This window comes from Tasmannia lanceolata, unplaced genomic scaffold (genome assembly GCF_043159265.1).
Source record: "Tasmannia lanceolata isolate RefF3 unplaced genomic scaffold, GAP_Taslan_0.1 ptg000008l, whole genome shotgun sequence".
NCBI lineage: Eukaryota > Viridiplantae > Streptophyta > Magnoliopsida > Canellales > Winteraceae > Tasmannia > Tasmannia lanceolata.
This window is the reverse complement of record NW_027518685.1, coordinates 21,802,328-21,826,834: the sequence shown is the minus strand read 5'-3', so window position 1 is coordinate 21,826,834 and position 24,507 is coordinate 21,802,328. Positions and strand designations below refer to the sequence as shown.

Sequence of the window (24,507 nt, the reverse complement as noted above, 5' to 3'; positions counted from 1 at the left end):
GTGTGTCTCAATGTTAAGATGGATATACAATATCATCACTGACGTCCATGCGTTCCACCGTATTATAGGTTCTTCCCAGCACAAAGTCCATGAATTCCTCTTCCCTCACTCTTTTCTGCTTAACCTCTTTGTACCCATTTAGAATTTTTGAGATGGCTTTCCTAACCTCCTTAGGTACAATTGGGTGTTCTTGAACATTTTTATAACCATATGCAATTTGTTGTTTTCATCCGGTAACACCACCACTAGACATCCTCTTTGTACAATAATTGCGCATAGTCTTCAACTTATTATCATCAATTGACATGCCGTGTTGCTAATCAATATCATGATCATCCATGTCTCTATCCTGATGATGTGGCAGCATGGTGATCTTGATAGATTTGAAAAAAAGATTAACAACACATAATGTAGAACACACAGAAGTCTCACTATTTGTACATAATACATACTCATACACTCCACGTTTTGCATGTGAATCATATGAATAAAATTATGTTACACATACTAGAATACCAACTAGTTTGGGACAAAGGCTTAGTTGAGTTGAGTTGAATACTAGAATACCAAATAATACACTAAATGGCGAAAACATTTTTCTTTCCCTTTTAAAATTTTACCATTCTATTAAGAAATTTTAAATAGCAAATAGTGATAAAATACAACATAAATTTTACGTATCATAGGCCCTGGATGAATCTGCCCATGCCTTGATTTTATTTTATTTTTTATTTTTAATATTTTTTATTTCCCAATAAAAGTACACAAATTTAACTATAATATTAAAAATATAGTATATAAAAATAATATTATAAATTACAATAGTGTGATCTGTGTTATTTATATAATTCTACTGTTCTCTTTTATTCTTTTATGATTTTTAAATATTATGTAATATTTTTAAATATTTTTAATATGAAGAATTAATTATTTTCCCTAGTTTTAAAACAGTTTTCTAACTAAAATAATAATGCAAATAATTTTCAAAATAAAAATAAACCAAGTCTGTCAATCATTAGGTCAAGCAAGAATAACTAAATAAATTATCACTCAGTAGATCGTGCAAGAATAACTAACAAATAAAAAGAAATTGATTTCAAAAATTTTGATTTTATTTATTTCTGTTATAAAATTCTTTTAAAAGAAGGATACCTATATTTTTGATAGATAACTTACCAAATGGGAAATATTTATCAGTAGATCATGCAAGAATAGCTAACTTTTAAAGAAAAATTAGTTCTTAACTTGCATATTTGATACATTATTTTTCAAAAATACAAATTTTCCCTTTTTTAAAGAATTTAATAGAATTTTTTTAAATTAAATAACTTTTGAAGTGAAAAATGACTCCATCAATCGGTAGATTGAGCAAGAATGACTAACCTATAATGAAATTAGAACCAACCTTTTTTTCTCTATTTTTTTAAATCCATGAAAAATGATGTTTTTTTGATTAATCCGTCTACAAATTTGTTCTTTAATGCATGATAATTATAAAAATGAAAAGAAAGCATTCCTAGACTTTGGGGTCGAAAGACCAACTTTTAGGGGAATTTCAGTGGCAATATTGACATGTCGGACGACATATGGAAATATATACACTATCATTGTAATGTTTTGGTCGACATGAATAAAGCAATATCGACGTGGTCGATACTTCTACGACATTTTGTTAAGAAATCATTCTTGTTGGATTTCATTTTAATGGACACCAAAACCTACATTTGCCCCCCTCCCCAGTCAACACACACAAATAAATAAATAAAAGAAAAAAAAGGGAAAAATGAAATCGCAGTTGATGCAATGAAGTAAAAAAATATCTCTATTAAGTGTCAAACCGAAAGAGGAAGGAAGTAAAGACTGATTGAAGAAAGAAAAACAGCAACCAGCTTGGTAAATCTGAATTTAACTTGAGAAGATGCTTTAATCCTTATCCAATTCAAACAAACCTGTGAACTCATGCAAATCTACAGGAGAGACTTCCAATTTTAGCCAGCATAATAAAATACCGTCAAATCTTCCAACCAATGGAAAACTACAGGAAAACCTTTCCATTTAAAAAAAACTTACAACCCATACAAATTTACATACGCTGACATCATCTTGGTTGCACAGCTACGATGAATAATTTTACCCCTTTTTGTTATTTTATTTTGGTTCGAGTCACGGAAACATCCTCTCTGCAAAGCGCGGTAAGGCTGCGTACATATAGCCCTCCCCAGACCCCGCAATGGTGGGAGCCTCGTGCACTGGGCCGCCCTTGTTATTTTATTTTGGTGCTCATGTAGGATCACCCATGGCCACCTACTTGGATGTTTTAGGGCAGTATCATGCTCCATGCCCTATAATTTATTGTAGTTGAATTTTAAGAATTGAGTTTCTTTAGCGTAAATGTATCGACTAGATCGAGTTTTCAACTTCTGTCCTTCAGACTTCTCTATGAAATCATTATGCTCAGATAATTATTTGGGTTGTTAAATTGCCTCTAAAATCATGCGTTTGTCAATTAAAATTTCTTTCAGCTTTAATGATCGTATAAGAGATTCCGTACTCGGTGGATCTCCATTTGGTCATCCACTTCAACAGGGATTTGTGACTGGCTTATCATTGCAGGTAGCCAATTCCTTTAGTTCTTGTTCCATTGCCATCTTTTGGTTAATGATTCTATTTTAAGCTTTGTAATCAAACTATATAATGTTGATTCATTTTTAGTTTTGTCATCTATACCTTTATTGGGTTCATAATTGAAAATTGAAAAAAGTAATGATTGTTTTATGAATGATTCTAAATAAATTAAATGTCCTTTTGTATTCGGTTTGGCATTTTTCTGAAAATATTATTTTTCTACATTTTAGTATTTGATGAGGATTGCTATTTTAATCATAGATCTCTGTCTCGATCACATATTAACAGCATGAAGGTCTCAATCAAGCTGTTTATTATTGCAGGGGCAATTCTAATCAAGCGTATAATTTTCATTATTGATGTTTCAATCAATCATTTGCTACATCTTATGCCTTATTGAATGATTTTAACAGTCTTCTCTTTGCTTTACATTTTTAAGCTATGACGGCTTTGAAGTTTTGGCATACTGGATTGATAAAAGTTGAAGATGGGAGAATCATAAAATGTTTTTCTTGTAATTTTGATTGAGTTGTACAATTACAAGGAAATGTAAATGGCTAGATGCTTCCAACTATTTTACACTAAATTGCCATTATACTAAAAAGAACAATGTAAAACTCATATACATCAAAGTTATAACTCGTCTAATCAGTTCTTATCTGGGAAGAGAAAGAAGGCACATAAAAAAATATGAGTTTCTTTCAAAAAAGAATAAAAGAGAGAAAGGAAGCATTCAGTACCAAAAATAGTGCACGGTCATAATACTCAGAAGCCGAGATCTGATCCTGAAAATAATATGAGGGCCACAAACTACATCGGCAGGAGACAGATGGAACATCAGTCCGCATAAAACAGTCCACTAACCGTCTATAAACAGGCCACCTATGGCACATCAGTTCCTCATTAATACACGATAGGGCTGGAGTTCATTAACAGTCCACAAACAGTCCACTACGGTATAGAGTCCATGGACAGTACGAACATTAATCACTGCAAAACAGTCCACTTCGGCACGAATTAACAGTCCATTCATATGCATAACAGTGCATTACAAGGGCACTATACCATGGGCACTACACCATCTGTTGGATATATTAATAATAAATTAAATTTGCATTTAGGGAGTGGGTTTGGAGATTGACTGTAGATCTATTTATTGAAGGCCTAGATCAAGAGATGGGAAGAGGGCGGCTGTGGATCTAGCATTTTGTAGCATATTCAAGCTAGATCGAGATTGGAGCATATGTTTAGGGTTAGATTGAGGGTTTCAAGTGGAAGGGTGTACAGGGGTAGATCTAGGGTTTCGAAGGACAGATTTAGGTTTCCGAGTATGGGGAGTGGTAGATACATGTTTTTTGATGGTTTGATCTAGTGTTTTAAGTTGTAATCCCCAATGACGGTGGAGGCATTAAAAACAAAAGTGCGACCCCATTTCAGGTGGAAGCGGTATCAAATCATAGGCTTCTTCAAAGCTCAGAGGATTAGAGCATGTGGCTAACGAACCATGGTGTCTGGGGTTCGAAACTTCGAATCCCTCCTTGCCCCCCCAAGGCATAAGAAAAAATTGTGATCCCCAATTAAGGTGGAAGGGAAAAAATGAAAGGGGTTTGAATTCCTCTTTGCCCATAAAGAAAAAAATTGTGATCCCCAATTAAGGTGGAAGGAAAAAAAGGAAAGGGGTTTGAATCCCTTTCTAATGTTTCTTCTTGGATGCAATCCCAATTAAAGATGGAGGCCAAAGAAGAACCCAAAGAAGTATCTTAGTTTTCATCTTCTTCATGGTACCTATGCTATGATACCTAGTTAAGGAATGTTAATCTTCATGCATGCAAGTAGGGAACAAGAAAAAGAAGAAATACAAGAAGAGTAGGAAGAGAAGAATGGGATGGAAGATAAATCATGAGAGTTATCTCTCCCATCCCACAAATTCTTGTTTATATAATGATTCAACATATTAGTATTACAAATATGCCATTATTGACAGGCTTACATTGAAAGTATAATGGACCCTATTTAACTTCAATATCTTCAATAGAAAATGACAAAACCTGTGAACTGCTAGAGTTACATGATAGGGAGCATGTGGGTGTACAATTTGAAAAAGATAGAGGCAATTTTGTTTAGGATAAAAAAATAGGGAAACCATAGAAGGTGGGTTTTGGTTGTGTGTGTGTGTGTGGGGGGGGGGGGGGGGGGGGGGGGGAGCGGGGATGGCACTTAATATAATATTTACAATAAATTATTTAGAAATTTTTGCATATGTTTCAAAGACTTCAAAAAAATTCCCAGATTTCAGAAACATTGCATGAATAACTAGCAAAATTCACTATTTTTAAAAGGTCAAGATGTTTCCATTATTTTATACTGCTTCAGGAAAAGTCTTTCCCTGACAATTCTGATTGTTTTTTGCATTTTCATAAGTTGTCAATAGGTTGTAACTGTGACATGGATTCCTACAAATCTCTCAACCATGCAGTACTTGTGATGTATTCAAGCCACACGATCCTTTTTGGCCAATCTCTACATCCTGATAGGGTTAGTGCCGTTCCTTCTAATGACATCGAAACTCTTAAAGAGGAAAGGCTAATGGGCATTAGACTCAGTCTCACTACTTAATTGATAAAGAGAATGCCAGATGTAAGACCTAAATTACTCTATGGTTGATAGTTGAACAAAATGAATAGAAGAAAATGCCTTTAAATACCATTAAATTACCTGGATGAAGATTGTTTCTGGACAGACTTGTTTCAAAGATGTAATGCTGTCAAATGTCAATCTAGTCAATAGGCATATTTACAGAAAGTATGTTTGATTTGCCTTTATGGAATATTCTTTTGATTTTCATTGATCCATGATTTTTATTGTTGATTTAATTATAAATTAATGTCATTACATGTCTCCTGTTTTTTTTTTTTGGTAGCCTAATGGACATGATCACGGTGTTAAGTCTGTCGTGGACTGTATGCTTGCATCATTGAAAGATCACATCCAGGTTGAAGCTTCATAACTACCTTTAAAACTTTCATTTTTGAGCATTCATTGTTTGAGCACACATTCAGTTATTAAATATGTACTTTAATGCATCTCCTTCTCATGGGTATATAAAATTCCTTTAATGTTAGACTATTGACACAACTAGATAGTTTGGTTCTATAATGTGAGTTTCATTTGGTTCAAAAATTATCCTGATGTTTGTAATGTAAACAATTTCTTTTTCAATGATCATGTAATCTACCCAGTGTTTTTAAAAAAAAAACGTTTATATTAACTTAACAAAAAGCGGCAAGAGCCCATGCAAAAGAAGGGGAGCACACAAAACCAACAAAGACAGCAACAAGATTACATTATAGGCATTTTCATTCCACACCATTAATTCATTACAACTTTTCCAATGGTTAGCTAACATATCAGTTAAACCTTTCCATTTCATGTGTGTATGAGTGCATGAGCAGTTTGATATTCTATAAATAATATCATGCAAAATAGATGTGGAAAATGCAGTCACTATTTAGGCCCTGTTTGTTTTGGATTTTGAGAATCAATTGTGAGGCCAGAACTGATTACTGGATTCAAGGTGGATCCATTGGTGCAACAACCATTGGGATTATTCAAGGATCCAAGTGTTTTCTATTACATTTTTAGGGCTATTCAAGAATCCAACTGTTTTCACAGCAATTCCCATGAAGTGAAGTGCTATGCATCTACCAATCCCTTTGTGATAATCACTGCAATTTACTAAACACTGTCGTAGTTCCTTCCCAATAAGTTTAGTACAAGCACTTACACTTTTAAACTTGTTCACTCTGATATTTGGGGGCCTTCCCCTGCTATATCATTGTTTGGGGATTAATATTTTGCCCTTTACAGAAAAATGTACTCAAAGATGGTGCTTTTTATCTTTAAAGACCTTTATATGATGATTATTACTCAATTTGACACGAAGGTCAAGATCCTCCGTTTTGATAATAGGGGAATATTTGAGCTCTGTTTTCCTGAACTATTTTCACATCGTACGTCAGAAGTCATTTGTATATGCACCATAACAGAATTGGGTTGCCAAAAGAAAAAATGGAGAGCTACTTGAATTGACTCATGCTCTTTTGTATGTTAGGACAGTTCCTAAAATCTTTTGGTCTGACGGTGTCCTTACTGTAGCATTTTTCATTAACTAGATACCTTCACGTGTTCTTGGGTACAAATAACGGGTTTAAAACCCAATTCCTAATTGGCCTTTATTTCCTATTCCAAATATTTTTGGGTGTTTCTGCATTGTCCATAACTCCATATTTATAAAGTATCTCGTACTAAACTTGATCCTCAGCATCTCAAATGTGTTTGCCTGGGTTATTCTACATCACAGGAAAGGTATCAGTGTTACCATCGTCCCTCTCGTCAGCACCTTGTAGTGATAGATATTACCTTCTCTGAATCTGTATTTGTTCTATGCCTCCATATAGTCCTCTCTTTAGGGCAGAGTTGTGCTCAACCTTTTTTTATACTCCTGCATTGCCCTCTTTACCTGAAACAAGGAACACAAGGAACACTAGGGATAACAATAAGACAATGAGCCTAACGAGTTGCAGGTTTATACCAGGAGGAAGTTAAGATAAGATTTGTTTCCTCCTGGGAATCTATCCTTGGATATAGATATGGTTAATCCTGTTGCCCTCTTTACCTGAAACAAGGAACACAAGGAACACTGGGGATAACAATAAGACAATGAGCCTAACGGGTTGCAGGTTTATACCAGGAGGAAGTATAAGAGAAGATTTGTTTCCTCCTGGGAATCTATCCTTGGATATAAATATGGTTAATCCTACCTTTCCTCTTCTACCTTTCCTTGTGTCTAAAGCTAAATAGCCATATAGCCGGCTTCACTAATGAGATAGGGCGGATTCCCAAGGCCAGGCCGAGCTAGGAAAACCGGTGCGCCTTTTAAGTAAGGGCAAGGGAGCCTCTTTCTTCTAGGGTCAGCTTCCCGGTCTTCCTATTGCTGTCTGCAAAGGTAAGCCTGCTTCTATGCAACATCCTATATCGAACTTTGTTTCATATCAGTCCCTGTCTTATTAGACCTTCTAGCTCCTTTGTCTGATGTGTCTATGCCTTTTAATGTTGTAGATGCTTTATCTCATCCTAAATGGAGTGATGATATTTATGAGGAGATGAGGGCTCTAGAAAATGCCCCTTGAAAATTAGTGGACCTTCCTAGATGACACCAAATATAACCAGGATGGATCGGTCGGCAGGTTCAACGCTCTTCTTGTGGCAAAGGATACACATAGTCCCATTACATTGATTACTATGAGACATTTCCCCAGTTGCCAAAATGAATTCTATCTGAGTATTATTTTCTATCGCAGTAAACTTGGGCTAGTCTCTTCATCAACTAGATGTCACAAATGCCTTTCTTCATCTGAATCTAGAGGAAGAGTCTATATGATGTCTTTGTCAGGTTTTCAGTTTCCAGGTGCACAAGGAAAGGTGTGCAGGTTAAATAAGCATTTTATAGTCTCAAACAATCCCCAAAACGAAATCTTCCAATTGGCATTTATAGATTTCAATACTGTTTCGATCATGTAATCTCTAACGCGTCACTTTAGTATTAAATTACAGAAATTTGGTCAACATATCAAGATTCTTTTTACCAAAGTGCACAAAGAAGCTTGGGTTTTAACATTTTTTCTCGGCAAATGCTTATTTTTTTTATCTTCTAATTTCATTACATGTTAGTTCTTCTTACCCGATCCACTGATTGACCGAGTTAATTTCTTTCATTTAAAAATTAATTTTCATAGTAGTATTCATTTTCAAAAATTATCATAGCAGTATTAGTTCAAATTCATCTTAGCATGTTTTGTGGTAAAAAGTACTAATACACAGCGGAAAGTCTCCTCAACCGTTTAAGAATAGGAAAAATAGTGGCAATGCTCATAGGAATGATTCCTCTGAGAATGCTCATCTTTCATACAAGAATGAAGAACATTGAATTATCTACTATTTTGCATGGGAGAGGTCCTGTAGCTGGATATTTTTGATAAAATTGAAATCTATACATTATTAATAACAATAATTATAATTATTCTAGAAAATAAAGTGAATTAGGTTTTCATTTATTCTTGTTTTACCATATATTCAAGGTATTTTGTCGACATGTTTGATGATGATATTGTGCAAAATGAAGAGCCCTTGCCATATAGTTTCCAAGAATATTGTAGTAATGGCTAATTTAATATACTTCCGTTTGATCCCTCTTAATACCAGTTCTCATATTTATGTCTATTGTCATTATTATTTTTAAAATTAATATACTTCATTTTTTTCTCCCTTCATAATCTCGTTTCTCATATTTATGTCGATCGTCATGGTTATTTTGCTTTTCATTCTTCCTTATTGCTTCTGGTGAAACTCTTCCAACGAAACACTTAACATTCACCTATTGGTTACTTTCGAACGAGGTAATTCTTCAGGGCCTTGGATGAATCCTTTCATTATATTTATGAGTTCTAATTGAAACAACCATTCATTTTTGTTGTCCAACCTATGGTTTATTTGTACATTATCGTTTTCATTTTTATCATATTTTCTGTTGTTGTTTGTCCCAAGTCATGCTAAAGTCATTGATATGCTAAATTTAAGGTTGGATTGGCTGCAAACTTGAGAGACTTCGTGTTAACAAGTCACACGGGCGATGTGGTAAGAAACAACCTTTATTGGATAGTACATTCAAATTTTCTGTTTATCTTATATTGTTTGATGCTTCTTCATATCTAACCGTTTCACATTTGCTGTTGTGACGCTACTAATAAAAGTCATTCTTTCCCATTGTATTTTATCATATAGCTTCCATAATAGATATCTTGATTCTTGTCTCATGTTTGATGTTACATGCAGTAAAATTTTCTCTTATTGTTTGTTATTTTTATGGAAAATATGTTTTTCTAAGTTGATCTTCCTACTTTACTGGAACTATCCTTCTAATCACAATGTATATTTCTCTGTCCGTTATAATATTGAAATATTTTATCTGAAAAAACATTTACTCCCTCAAAAAAATAATAATAATAATAAAAAAATAAATAAAAAAAAAATAAAAAAAAAATATATATATATATATATATATATATATATATTTTTTCAATTCATGAAAAACAGTAGTTTCCTTGAAAACGTTAAAGTCTGATAAATTGGATTCACCTTTGGATGGAAAATGTGTTCTTCAAAAGGTGCCCTACAATTAGGTCTACAATTAGGTATCCCAATTTGTTTTCAGTGATGGTTCTTTTCAATTTTATGTTGGAGAGTGGGAAAGAATATTAATTTCATAGAGGAGAGCTAGAGAGAAGCATCACAAATTCATGGGGCTAGTAATTTATTCTATCTCCTAAGTAGGCATATAGTCCTAATCACAATGTCATAGAGAAGAGAGGTAGAGAGAAGCATCACAAATTCATGGGGCTAGTATTTTATTCTATCTCATAAGTGGCATAAAGTCCTAATCACTTGCTTATATAAACATCTAATTATAGAAATTACAAAACTGCCATTAATGAAGCAACCCACTATACGATACTGGTGTATGCACCAAACTCAAATTGTGACTTAAATGCATCATTTTTTACAACCCCCCCCCCCCCCCACCCCACCCCACTCAACTTGTATGTTTAGCTTGTTAAATTGATGGATATGATGATCACTCGCAGTGAAGATGTTTGCTAAATGGTTTTTACTTGGAACAAAGAGTGGAGCTACCTCGCCGCTTTAGGCCCCCTCTGAAAAAATGGAATTCAATTTCTGTGTTTAGTTCTTCCATAGTTTTGGCCTAAGCACTAATTTTTTTTTTTAATTTAATTGCAATTTGATTAACACAATACAATTTTACATGCCCACTTGAAAGCATATGCATCTCCCGAAGTTGTTGCCTTAACCAAATCATATAAGTAGTAGAGGAAGCCATTGCTCTCTATTTTGCTTCTTCACTAGATCTTGAAATTCTGTGTTGCTTCTTATTGCTCAATGAAACTAGACAGTCATTCAGTACAACACATTACCTTGTAACTGATTTCCTAGTATCAGGATCTCCTAGCCATTCAACATTTGAGAACCCAGCCAACTTTACTTCTGAACAGACCATATAACAAACCATGAGTCAAGGTTCTTTTATGATTTGAACTGGATCAGCGCAAGCTTTCGAGCACGGTGACAAGATGAATTCCGAATGAATTTCCTTTAACTTCAGAGTACTGAAGTTAAAGGTGAAGACTTCTGGAACTATTGGATCTGAGAAAGATTTGTGAAATCTTGAAGAGCTGATTCTTTGACAATTGAAGTCTTATAGATCTGGATGAGAAACTAAAAGCCTCAGAATATAATGGAATTTCAACTAAAATTAGGCAGCAAGACTTTAGTCGAGATCTTGAGATCTATCTTTTGCGAATGTGATTTCACTGTCTGAGCATCCCATGAAAAGGATACAAAACCTCTATGAAATCATAGAAATTTATAAGACTTAGTCTGAAGTAGAAAAACACGAGGGAAGTTAAATAACTTCTTAGGAATGAGGAATTAGGATGGAGATCTAAGTCCTAGCTTGTTTCAAGATTGGAGATAGAGACAGAATTCAGTAGCTAGAGATTCTGATGTAGCTAAGGGCATTAGATCCGAACAGTATGGAACAGATCTTTGTATAATCATTCTAGATCTTATAGATTAAACTAAGTTGGATGTTCAGAAGAGGACTTGGATTTAAATTCTGGAAAATCACATAAAAATGAATGGCACAGAAGTCGATCAACGATTCTATGGCAGTAAAGCATAGATCTGTGACTGCTAAATCTTTGCAATCGAGTCTTGATATTTGATCCAAGATCTGACTTGGAACTCAGATCCAGAAAAAGGTTGTATTGGGTCCACGATTAAGCGAGATAAGGAACACGAATTTATGACAATGAAGTTGAAATTTCACGTAGGAAGAACAAATGAACAGAGACACAACTGAAGAATTCAGATTTGAACAAAACACAAGCTGTAATTGATCTTCGAAATGGAAGCATTACAAACAAGTTAGGAAAATTGTAAAAGAAAATGGATGGATGCTCTTACTGATATGGAGAGCAATAATTGGAGATCCTTACTAAAAGTGGAGCTCTTTTCTCACCACAAAGCGACGATTCTTGTTTGAAGAAATATTCTCCAAGAGCAGCTACACGAACAGAAAATTCAGTACATCTTTCAAAACTGCTGAAATAAGGTGATGCTCTCTATTTATAGAGGAAGGTAGGGGTTCTAGAAGGATCTCTTGCAGCCTTGCTGCATTGTGTCCCATGGCCTGCTGGCTTGCTTAGTTGGCATGGCCATATGTCACTTGGAGATTCACTAGTGTGTTCCTCCCCACGCAAGTGTCGACCAGTTGCCCCAAGCCCCCAACTCCCACCTATAATAATGATAATGACCATGATGTCCTCTTAAATGCACTTGATAATTTAGAAATACCTACCAAGTCCTCCATTTAACCAAAACCCACAATGCCCATGACTTGTATTCATTTCCTATTTTGTCCCATGAATCAAAAAGATCATTTATGTCCTAGGGTTAAATATGTTAATGACTAATATGTCCTAGCACACAAATAATAAATCCTTATATAATTACCAATTCCTACTATGGGTTGAGTGTTTATAGAAATAACAAAATCAAACACTTCCGGGCTGACCAAAGCCTAGCCCATGATCATGGAATTGTTTTTTTTTTTTTTGATTGAAAGGCTTATTTTGAATATATAGTGAAGTTAACCGTAATTTGAAAACTTACACTACAGTGGATTGTCTATCACTGGCAGAACATTTTATATCAGACTGTCACCTAGTGTGAGTCCAGAGGACTGACAGCCTTTTTCGTGGCGAACTATGTGGAAGGGTATTTTAAATCAAAGTTATTCCATTGCATTCTTATCGCGAACGATTGTCAAAACTGTTAATGCTACTAGGAAATGTTTTGGATACTAGAAAATCTCATGACCTCTTTTGTTTCCCAAAGTTTTCATTTGTAGGAGTAAATCTATCGTTCTTGTAAGAAATATGGCTTACAATTCAAAGAGCCATTTACAGTTTGTTTATTTATGAGTTCTTAATGTTCCTCAGGTGAAAGGATCTGAAGTTCAAACTCACGATGGTTCACCAGTTGGCTATGCTCTATGCCCAACAGAAACAGTGAGAATAGATACTTCATTAATTATTGTTTCTCTTCTCAATATAGGCACGCTTATGTTTGTTTCACCAGGGCAAATTCCACCTCATTCATCAAATAGAATACATCAAAATTGTGTATATTCCTCTTATGTCTGGGGATCAGGACTCTTAATTATGTTTCTAAATATGGGCCACCACAAAACACTCTTAATTCCATCACTCTAACTGTCATTGACTTTTTTTGGGATGCTAACCCATTATTTATACATTTCTGACTCATTTTGGAAGCTCATATTGTATTTATTTGGTTCAGCAACCGCAGTTTATAATGTTCTAAACTACATGAATATGATGTAATACAGTTTTTACTGTTCAGGTTACTTATGTGTCTGCTCACGACAACGAGACGTTGTTTGACATTGTGAGTTTGAAGGTACATTTCACTCAACTTTTCAAGACTCATTCGTAGTATAAATTGGAAAATATGTCATTCTTCAACTTTCCTAGAAGTCCTAATTCCATCTTCTTTTATAATCCCCGCAGACTCCATTCGAAATTTCTGTAGATGAAAGATGCAGGATAAATCATTTATCTACAAGTATAGTGGCACTTTCACAGGTTCACTTCATGCTTTAAGTTTTTCATTTCTGGTCGACAATTCTTCCCATGGACTTTCTATAATCAAAATAAGCATCAAGCCCTGAAATTCATATAATTGGATTTTGAATAGGTTTTTTTCACATTGGCCGTGATTCATTGTGTTGATTGATGTTGGACTTGAGCATAGCCCTGAACACTTCATACTTTCAAAGCAGTCATATCTGACAACACATTGCTTGTACAAAGTGTTGCAAAATGTTTTCTCCCCTCTTAATCGTCAAGCATGTTTTGCCAGTTATGAGTAAATCTTCTTGATACATTAAGAGGGGAAGCAGGGGAGGGTTGGGGTGGGGGAGCATACGTGAATGCATAGTATGGATGGAGAGGAACACAATGCCATTGTATATAAATAATAGAAGTAAATCAAGATAATCCTTTGGCATTAGCATAACAATGATAAGAGCCAGAGCCTACATAACGACTATTACTATTAGCGGCCTATAATTTCTGAATGTCAATCAAGTGCCAACCTCTTAACTAGATGTCACTTACCTTGATTCAATAATCTTACTTATTATTCTTGCTCTATATTTTATGATCTCCAATGATTTAATCAATACCATGGAATCCCCATCTCTTTATCCAAGAATTAGCCCCTTCTCTATTCAAAAGCTCTATCTTTTTTTTTCGTTGGTATTTAAATCATTTCCCATTTTAGAATACCTCTTTCCCTATTTCCTAGGGTTTCCCTTAACAATTAAATTATTAAATACAAGCCTCAAAAGCTCTATCTCGCCAAGATGCTGGTAAGGTTTATGATATGAAGTATAATATATAGAGAAACTTATGTCATAGGACTAAAGTTCCCTCAATCATGGTGAAAGACTATTGATTGTCTTCCATTTCAAAAAAAGGACTATTGATTGTCATCATTGGGAATTGAAAGATTCAAAATTGACATTGTTTGCAAACATTTGTCGTAGGACTAAAGTTCCCTCACTCACGGGAAAAGCCAATATTGATTATTATCATTGAGAATTTAATGATTCAAAATTGACATTGTTGGCAACTCCACAAAATGGGCCATCACAATAAAGGCAAAACCTGCTTCTCCCATGGGCCTACATTCCTCAAATGTTCATCCACTGTTTCTGTCACACCCCAAACCGACCTCATATCCAGGCATGTGATGGTGCTGCACGCCTGCAAGTAAAACCCACAGACATGCAAGGCTAGAATATCGAGCAGTCTACCTTTCTATTAATACCTCCAATAACTAATGATGTTTGCAATAAATAATTCAAACAGACAATTATTCCAAGTCTTCAATATCTCATGAGAATAATTTAATTAAACTATGAGGGCCATCCCACTCCCATCCCATAAAATCAACGAAATCAACACAAAGTTCATTTTGTCTTTCAAACTACTCACTGAATCAAAAGTAGTAAACTCGGACTCAACGGTCCTTTCTAATTTGCGCAGATGCTCCCTCCAAGCTCATGCAAGTCAAGCTCGGGATCTAGAAAAATGATATAATGGGGTGAGTATGACGCTCAGCAATTCATATGGAGATCCTGCATCGTAGAGACAGCTTCTGCAAGGGAATTTTTCAATTTTAAAGGTTCATAAATTTTATTATGACAAAAAATTACTAAACCCCAAAAGAGGATTTTGTCCTCAGTCGAGGTATACAACTAAAAATTGTCCTGTTTTTTTCTTTCTCATTTTTTTATGATTCATTTCTCATTTATCTCATTTCATGGATCCGACATAAAAATGAGATTTTTGTTATTGTGAAAGCGAATCGATGGGGAAAGTTAGAATCTCCATCTCGCAAATTATCAAGCTGAAGCTTTATTAAGAACAAAAGCTCCGCGTGTGTTTCCATCCAAAAACTAGAAAGAATTGAAAATCCATTATTCTTCAATTGAACAACAGCACTGCAGAACTCCTACTGAAAAACCTTTAGAACTCAGTAACAACCAAACTGAGATTAGGAAACACTCCAAGGTTACATAGATGGCTTCTTAAACCTTATAATTCTTTTGTTGTAATTTGGTAAGACCCAATGCCTTTGGCTCTGCCTTACACCATTTCCCATATAAATTATCTGACTTTTCGGAAATCGATGAATCCCATCTTTTTTTTTACCCTCATGTTTCATACAAGGAAGCGGATTACATCCCATTAATTATGATTCCTTACAAGCTGAGGTACAGTAAAAATAGACAGATTCCAGCGATACACCATCCTTGGCCAGACAGACGGTCCACCGTCACATTAGCAAATCTCCTCCTATGTTCAATTTGGGGTCGGATTTGATGAACCAAGTCCGTGATTTCCGTAAGAAAGTGTGAAGTATGGGATTCGATGAATCCCAGCTTGAAGTATGGTAAGTGAATTGTAGCACTAGAGTCAAAGCAACAATCAGTAGATGAATCAGAGTTAGGAAAATCTCATCATACACCAAAATTATATCCTGATTAGCATTTCTTCTAAAACAACAATCCCAGGTCGCTCTTGTTCTTGCCATCTTTGGCTATGCTCTCTTTGATAAAGAGTCCAAAATCCTGACACCAATAATACCGATGCCCCTGTTGATTTTTGTATTCTATACTTATTCTATTCTTTTTCCTAAGCCCCTGCACTTCATTTTTTTAGTAAGCAACACCTTTTGTTAAATTTTGCTTCTATGATTGTTCAACTCCTAATTTGTGGACTTAGGTTTTGAAGCAACAACTTCAAAAATCTGGATGGATTCAAATTGATATCCCTTCTAACAATTTTATCCAAACCTATTATTGCAGATTACTAATCCATCAAAACCATTCCATTTTCTTAACCCAGAAAAGAGTGCGGCCCCAGGGGAGACCTCAAAATTTTGTATAGAATGCGAGAAAAACATGAGGAAACACCGCCTAGCCTCAAAAATAAATAGAGGGAACCCTAAAGGAAACCCAAAAGCCTCAGGCAAACCACCACCCTCCGATGACTCCAGTCAACCTGAAAACCAGAATGTCCTAGAAACTGAAGAAGAGGAAACCAAAAACAATCTTGAAACCCCATAGACAGCCGACAAGGACAGTCTTTAAGAAGAGGTAAACAATCTGACCTCTTCTGGCCATGCAGAGCTGGCTAGAATACTGTTGGTCCTCATCTTCCCAGCCAAATTCCTCATCTAAAAAATATTCTATTTAATCTGGATGCATCAAAAAGGCATTAGAAATAATTTCATTCCTAGCTCTATCAATCAGATCCTGGACCCTAGCATCTATATGTGGAATTCCTGCTAATTGTCCCTTCAGCTGGGTTCAATAGATGGCTCGCAACCAACTGACACAGCTCCAACAACCTCTTCACTAGTTTTAAGACGCCTGAGAAATTTACCTCGAACTACTAATTTGAGCATTAATATGCGGAACAACAGAAGTTTTACTAGACTTCTTTGCTGCTACAGATCTGGTTTTACCTTGTGTACATGAAATTTTCGGTTTCCTAACACCATTTAACCGGGGATTAACCCCTAATATCTATTTCCCTTTGGTAATGAAGGTAGAGAATTTTCAGTTTCTACAATTGCTTTTTCTGTTGTATGATCTGTTCTGACCTATCCGACGGCACTGATAGTATGTAAGTTTCCTCACTGGATCTTTTTGAAAGGTCTTTTCACTCTTTCGTCAAAAAGATCCAGGCCTCCTAATAAATCTTCCTTAGAAAGGACCTTCTCTACTGAAAGCATGATATTACCTTAAGGCTTGGGAAGTTAAGGGCATTGGATAAACCATTGCTTCACTGAGAACATGATATTTCCCTAAGACTTCTGGCATCTGATAACTGGGCCATGCCATGAAAAGTTGTGCCAAGAAACTCTGACCCATGGACAATACCCATGACATCATTAATCTGGGAACTGTAGATGTAATAACTAAGATTGGCTGACATACCTTTGAAAGGCTTAAATTTCAGTAACTAAGATTAGTTTAACATACTTTTCGTGTTGGTCAATGTATTATAAGGGCCAACACTTTTTACTGATTGAGGTGAAGATTTGCAGTATATAATACTTTTAAACAATGCCTTAACCAATATAATGATGTTTTTACTGCTTTCTTTTCATAGGGAATACCATTTTTTCATTCTGGTGATGAGATGTTGCGCTCAAAATCACTTGACCGTGACTCATACAACTCCGGGGATTGGTTCAACAGGTGACTGCTTTTCTTCACTTTAAACTATGTTACAAAATCTATTTGTCTTGCAATATAATACAAACCTCTCCTTGGATCATTTAATGCCGTAGAACTTTTTCAGTCTTAATGTCTGACAACTAATCAATTTGTATCGAGTTTGAAACCTGATTTTTTGTTTATGTCAATTTGATATTAACTTATATTTTCCAGGCTGGACTTCAGTTATGAGTCAAACAATTGGGGTACTGGCCTTCCTCCCAAAGTAAAGAATGAAAAGAACTGGCCATTGTAAGCATTTGTCTATTTATTCAGATATTTCATTCTTTCTAGTCTGAAAATCATCAGGTAGTGTACTTGTCTATTTCAGTCAGGTCATATTTTCAAGTGTTTTGGCATGATTGGTCTCCTCAGAGTCAATAATGCCATGCATTCAATAAAAGTACACTCCTGCCAACTGTTCATAGTCACACTCTCATCACTTCCCATATTCCTTTTATAAGTTGAGGGCATCTTTTTTTCCATTTTCTCGTGCGTGCTTGTGTGTGTAGGCATTTGGTACTTGGAATTTGATCTCATTGACAGATGTGCTTATGTGCTTCAACTTTAAATTGTTACCCATTCAGGATTAAACCACGGTTGGCAGATTCATCCTTCAAACCTCAGAAACGTCACATCCTTGCTGCAGTAAGAAATTTTGAGGAAATGTTAAGAATTAGATACTCTTCACCACTTTTCCGTTTGAGGACTGCAAATGCCATCCAGGTGAGTTACTTTATACATTTATACACGTAGGAACTTTAACTTTTAAAAGAGGCACATGGGAGATTTGGGAAGTAGGACTTGAAGGTACTGAAACATCCCATAACATTTCTGCGCAGGTAATGAAACATCATTCCTGTAATATGCTTGTGTAATTGGATCTATAATGAACATTTGAAGATGATATATCTCTAGCATCTTAATATGAATACCCCCATCCTTGATTCAATAAAATGTCCAACGCTGTTATTGTAATAATGACATTAATATTCAATTCCTTGAAATTTTTATCGTACAAAGATTTTTACAATTTGCAGAATGTTCTTATCAAAATGTGACATCTTTACACAGGAAAGGGTGCGGTTCCACAACACTGGCCCATCATGGGTACCTGGGGTCATTGTTATGAGCATTGAAGATGGTCATGAAGGCATCCCTGGATTAACTCAACTGGATACCATGTGGGTAACATAAATCACACTTGTTTTTTTTTTTCAAGGGGAACAGCTCATCTTCGCAAATTGATTATCTACATAATTGTATTGTTATATTTGTCGTTCCATACAGCTACTCTTATGTCGTTGTAGTCTTCAACGTATGCCCAACTGAAATCTCATTTGCCAGCCCTGCATTGAGATCAAGAACTCTTCAGTTGCATCCTGTACAGGTATTTTGGTGTAGTAGTTCCATGATTTTGGAATGGAAGTGGAGCATTATAAATGAAATTCTTTTCTGTTTGGGGCTTGTGCAGTTGATGTCATCTGATGAGCTAGTAAAGAATTCGGCATATGAAGCATCCACTGGTTGCTTCACTGTTCCTCGACGAACAACCTCAGTATTCGTAGAAACTCGGGACATCTGAATATTGTTGGGGGCACGTCTTAGTGAACCAAGAATCAGATTGATGCAGAAAGAAACTAAGTAGTTACAGCTTCATTGTACCATGAATAAATAACTGAAAAGGTATCAATGCTGTTTCTGAAATTTTGAAATAAAGAACTTCTTCATGAAAGAATGTTGTGGCTCTCATGTCATGGTCGTCAACAGGGGAGAAGATTCTTTCCCTTGGACTGTTAAAGTTGTACGAACCATGAAGGTGAAGTAGGAATAAGAGTTGATGTTCAGACAAGTCATAAATATTCACGGGAATTGTATATCCTGTGAGATTTTATTTATTTATTTGTTATTTTCTGGTTTATATGAGGAAAATTTTAAAAATGCAGAATATTTAAAAATATAAAAAATTTAATATAAGAAAAAATAAAAGAAATATTCTCTAGATATCATGATCTTTTTCATTAAATAATAAAAGTAGAACTATCTCGATATTTTAAAGGTTGTTGTTTTATCACAATATCATGATAAAATCACAATATTTTAAAATTTCAGAGATATTTGAGACTATAATAGATTGTATCAGATGACATCCACTTGGAGAAAGGAACTGAAGCTTTGCCATTGGAACCAAATCATGTTAAACAAGTCTTATAAGTGGACAGCCACCTCCACTGGTACAATTTCTTATGATCCAAAACTTTCTTTGCAAAACCATCCAATTAAGACATCGTCTTGATTATTGACAATGGAAGGTGGCCATTAGCACCCTGTTTAGGTAGGTAGGTTGAGATTGAACCTAAGTTGCACAACCAAGGCAACATAGTGTGGCTAAATGCATTACTCAATTCATGTATCAGCAGCCAAGAAAAGTGGGACTTCTGACATGATTTTTGTTTTCTTTGTTTCTTATTATTCTATTCGAAGAGGGTTAACATAGCTATTTCTAAAAAAAGGGTAATGTTATATCGAATTTTTTAGGGTAAAAAAAATGTTGCTTTCTGAAGTCATCACTTTGAGGGTTAGATGAAGTAGAGCCAAGGTGGTTAACTCCAGTTGGTCAATTAGGAGGGTAAATGTAGTGGGCCATGAGTAGTGATGTAGACATCTCTCACATCTATGCACAATCAAATATAACAAAATAACTAAATAAAGTGTCTATGTAGAATAAAACAAACATGTCCTAAATAAGCTGCAGACTAAAGTTCCTCATTATTAGTCTCTAAGTCTCGATGGTTTAGGAGCTAAGATCATTCTTAAATGGTCTAATTGCCATTTAAGAGTAGGTTGAAAGGGTTGTACAAAGACAGAGAGATGGGGACGTCTTTAAATTGACCGAGGTGGACGAAAAATCTGAGATTGACCTCCCAAAGCCAAGGTAACAGTTAGATCTCAGTTCAAGTTCAAAAAATCGAGATAGTTGTTCTGAAGATCGACCTTGATGGACCGATGTGAACAGTCTCAATGCCAATGACAGCCTATCAAGGAAAGCATGTATATCCTGGACTATCCTACCTTCCGAGGAGATAGTTCAGACTGCAATATCCACCCTATGATCAGCTCTGCAAGAGAATTTCAAGGCCAACAGAAGCAATGATGGAGATGTGCTTCACAGCTCGCCGAGCCGAACAGACGAAGGTGAGAGAGCCCATGCTGACCTACAGAGAGCGAGGTAGAAGATTACTTCCTTGGTCCCGGACTACCAAAGTGGGGGTAGTATGTTGGGGGTAAAATCTGGTACCCAATCAGAGCCTGAAATGTGGCACTGAAAAGACTCACACAGTAATTCACCTTGCTTCTGGAAGCCCGTGAAACCCTAAAACTCACATCCGTCACAAAGGATAAACTCGGAAACCAAAATTTTGAGAAATTCGCTCAATCAGGCGAGACTCCAGAAAAGAAAACATTCCTTTGCTGCCTAAGACTCTACTCTATAAAAGGGAGACTAAACTCCAAGATAAGCATTCAACATCTTATAACACATCACTTTCATATTCTTGAGCCCTGAGAGAGATTAGTTGGTACAGTTGACGCATTCTAACTTAGGAATCACTTTCCTATTCGCTTTATGCGAGGGCCCAATCCCGATTTCAACGGCAATAGAAAGTATGACTTTTCTAGGCTAAAATGAAGCCCTCACTCCAAGGTCATCCCCCGTGTCCTTATTACAAACCCGTCTGTTTTGGTTGTTACTTGTTCCATCCGAAACCACTCCCCACAGTCCCTTCATTTCGTCCCTCTCCAAATCCAATAAGCCAAAATGCTCATTTACAACATCAGAGGGTGTGAGTTCTCCACGTGCTTTTCTCTGTTGCACTTGTGTTATACCCTACGTCCATTGTGCAACTCACGCTATATTGTTATTAGTATTTTCTCAGAAGCAAGTAGAGCCTTGCTTACTCGCATTCTTAAAATTGTATTACTTGGTCAAAAGAAAGGTACATGTCTTACCTAACCGAAAACCTACACGATTCTTGCACGATGATTTTAACTCTTATTGAACCGTAAAACAAGTCAGCTACTTATCACATTCATATCCACTGTAGGCTTTGATAATTTATTTATCCGAATCCCTTGTCGTTTAGCCCTTGTTTAGTTTGCAAGAAATTTTTTTTTTGGGAGAATTTTGGAATGAAAAAAATTGGCTGCTGATATTGCCACTACCAGGTTTTGATAATTGCACTAACTCATCTTGTCTTTTATTATTTAAACAGCTGTCAAAAGATATCTCAGTTCCCAAAAAGCTCTCAAAAGTAATTAAAAACAAAAGACATGAATTTTGTGTAATTATTAAAACATGGTAGTAGCAATATCAGCAGCCGAAATTTTTTCCAATACTGAGAGGGACCTTCAATTTGTGATAATATTCGGGATCAAACCTGCGACCTCAAGGTTGAGAATCATAGCCTCAGCTATTGAGCTACAGGCCCAACGCAACCCTGTCCTGATTTCAGCTCTGATTAGATGGGCATTTTCTTGAATTTAGGTTTGGTTAGGGTTGGATAAAGCGAACCAGATTTAATTTTGGTTTGGGTTTGAGTTGTGATTTTATTTTTATTTTATTTTGTTCTTGCCAGAAGCCAACACAAACCCAGGCCACCTGATTTGGAAAATTGGTTAGACAATTTGCATGGGTTAAGAGATTAGTAGCAGGTTGGGTTAGGGTGGACCTGAGGTTACGGTTGAGGTAATGTTACCTCGGCCTAGGCTAAGATTGGATTCAACCCAACCTTACTCGGCCTGAATTGCTCCATTATTACCTTCCCACCCTATAAATTACTTTATATATTTTAGTATTGATAAATGTTGGAATTTGAAGCACCAGGATGCGATGTTTGATGTTTGAATTATAATCAGTTGTGTAGGGTACATAAATCAAGCACTGGTCACAAAGTGTCACCTGGCTCGTGAGCCCACAAGGATCTTGAGGCTGCATGGCAAGACACATCATCCCGTCTGGCTGCTGAGCTCAATGAGGCCTTGAGGTCATGGGGTGAGACATTTCATCTCACCTGGTCCCTGATCCCGTTGATGCCTTGAGGCCACGTAGGCAAGACACGTCATCCCACCTGATCCCTAAGCCCTATGAAGCCTTGAGACCGCGTGGTGAGGCACGTCACCCCACCATGATGATCCCTTCACCTAGCAGCCAGAGGGGAGGCATGACAAAGGTACGCCTAAGCTCATGTTTGAAGCTTAATTAGTTCCATTTGTTACCTCCTGAGCCGACTTGAGTGTTGAAGAGTTCCCTGGGAGTTCTCAACCTCCGGTGACCTTAACTTAGTCTGTGGGTGCAGGTCCCTTGCAGCTCTTCTGAACTAGGGCACTTGACCAAATCTAGACCGCAACAAGTTGACTTTAAGTATAATTCAATGGGGAAGATGTAGAAAAAGAGATCAAACCACAAAGCTCTGATACCACTTGTTGAAAACAAAGATCAAAGTGAGAAGAAGCAAAACCCAAAACCCACAAAACACAAATAACACTACTAGGGAGAGAGAGAGTGGGAGGCACAAAATCTTCTCTTGAATATCTTATTCAAAAGTTTTCACCAAGTTCACGGTATACCACTTTTAATGTTTTCATCTCTTCTCTATTTTAACGTTTTTTCACTAGCTTTAATGAGTACAATCTTGTGTTTGTAAGAAAGCACAACCCTAATATGACTCTAAAACTCAAGCTATCTAAAACAAGAAAATTAAAATTAACATTTTCCTCTCTTCACTATTCCCGCTGTTATTAATAACTTTAGATTTTAGGGAGGATCTTCAAAATTAAAACAAGAAAATTGAATGAACCACATACCTTTTTGTAGAAAACGTTTTCCTCCTCCAAAGAACTGAAATCTCCAAAAGTTTTTCTCTATGGCAGAATTTCTGCAGATTTTGATTTAAGATGTATTTATAGACTTCTTTAAAGAGTCCCACTAATTCTAAACTTTGCAAATCCTAATCTAATTAGACTAGGAAACAATCTCCCAATTGGGCTTCTTACTAAGAGACTTTCTTTTATTGGACTCTTAATTATTTTGGGCCAAAAAAAAAGAGAAAAACATCCCCACCCATGGACGAATTTTTGCTTGGGGGTAATTGGGGTATTTCAGTTGAATCCGAGGTGCCTAGCCCCTACCAGTAGAATGAGCTGTTAAGAAGCTATTTCCATGTTGTTCCGGTCAGCCCTCATCGACAAGTGGAATGAAAGGAACTAGTAGAAACGTCCCTAGTAAAGGGAGAGGCAAGGGAAAGGCCCAACCCAACTACTAAGGGCGCTGCACTTCTCAACTAAAAACTAGGGGCGCCAAGATGTGGTCCAGAAGTTATGTTAGACTACGTGAAGTGGAGTCCGGGTGTGGTCTGGCTGTCTATTGATTGATGTAATCTTTGGGGTGTAATGTGTCTCTCTTATCTTTTAGCGCGTACTTATATAAGCATCAATTGAATTGCAGCTTATCTTTTAGCGCGGACGTATATAAGCATCAATTGTGTCTCTCTTATCTTTTAGCTCTCGATTGTACACGTAACTATTAGGCTTCCTTGGCTTCCTCTGGTATAGCTAGTTTATAGCTTGGGGAGGGGGCTGGGTTGTAATTTTCCCTACTATAATACAGTGGTAAAGTCAGCTAATTGAGTATTTATTTGTCTATATTTGGCTTGCATATGTATTAACCGGAGTGGATTTTAATAACTTAGAATCCCACGTAAGGAACCCACCGAACTTGATTCCGTTCACATTTAGTTAGGTAAACCTGTTCACCCTCCTTAAAAACCTTCCGTTTTAGATATCCTTCTTGAAAACTGGCAAACAACCAAAAA

General features: G+C 36.1%; 1 protein-coding gene across 4 annotated transcripts in view; it reads left to right on the top strand.

The window, feature by feature from the left end:
* Positions 1–19,642, top strand: part of LDA (limit dextrinase) — a 38,458-nt gene extending 18,816 nt beyond the window's left edge. The window contains exons 17-28 of one of the 4 annotated variants that reach the window (XM_077388588.1): positions 2,523–2,613; positions 5,546–5,617; positions 9,262–9,318; positions 12,762–12,830; positions 13,186–13,242; positions 13,353–13,427; positions 17,532–17,620; positions 17,813–17,890; positions 18,226–18,364; positions 18,713–18,822; positions 18,929–19,028; positions 19,113–19,642. In XM_077388588.1, coding sequence (XP_077244703.1) covers positions 2,523–2,613; positions 5,546–5,617; positions 9,262–9,318; positions 12,762–12,830; positions 13,186–13,242; positions 13,353–13,427; positions 17,532–17,620; positions 17,813–17,890; positions 18,226–18,364; positions 18,713–18,822; positions 18,929–19,028; positions 19,113–19,223 — 1,048 coding nt within the window. In that variant the 3' untranslated portion in view covers positions 19,224–19,642. Of the gene's footprint in view, positions 1–2,522; positions 2,614–5,545; positions 5,618–9,261; positions 9,319–12,761; positions 12,831–13,185; positions 13,243–13,352; positions 13,428–14,894; positions 14,970–17,531; positions 17,621–17,812; positions 17,891–18,225; positions 18,481–18,712; positions 18,823–18,928; positions 19,029–19,112 lie in introns of those variants that run through there. The other 3 variants (XR_013253079.1, XR_013253080.1, XM_077388589.1) reach the window with 3 other exon arrangements.
* The last annotated feature ends 4,865 nt before the right edge of the window (positions 19,643–24,507 follow it).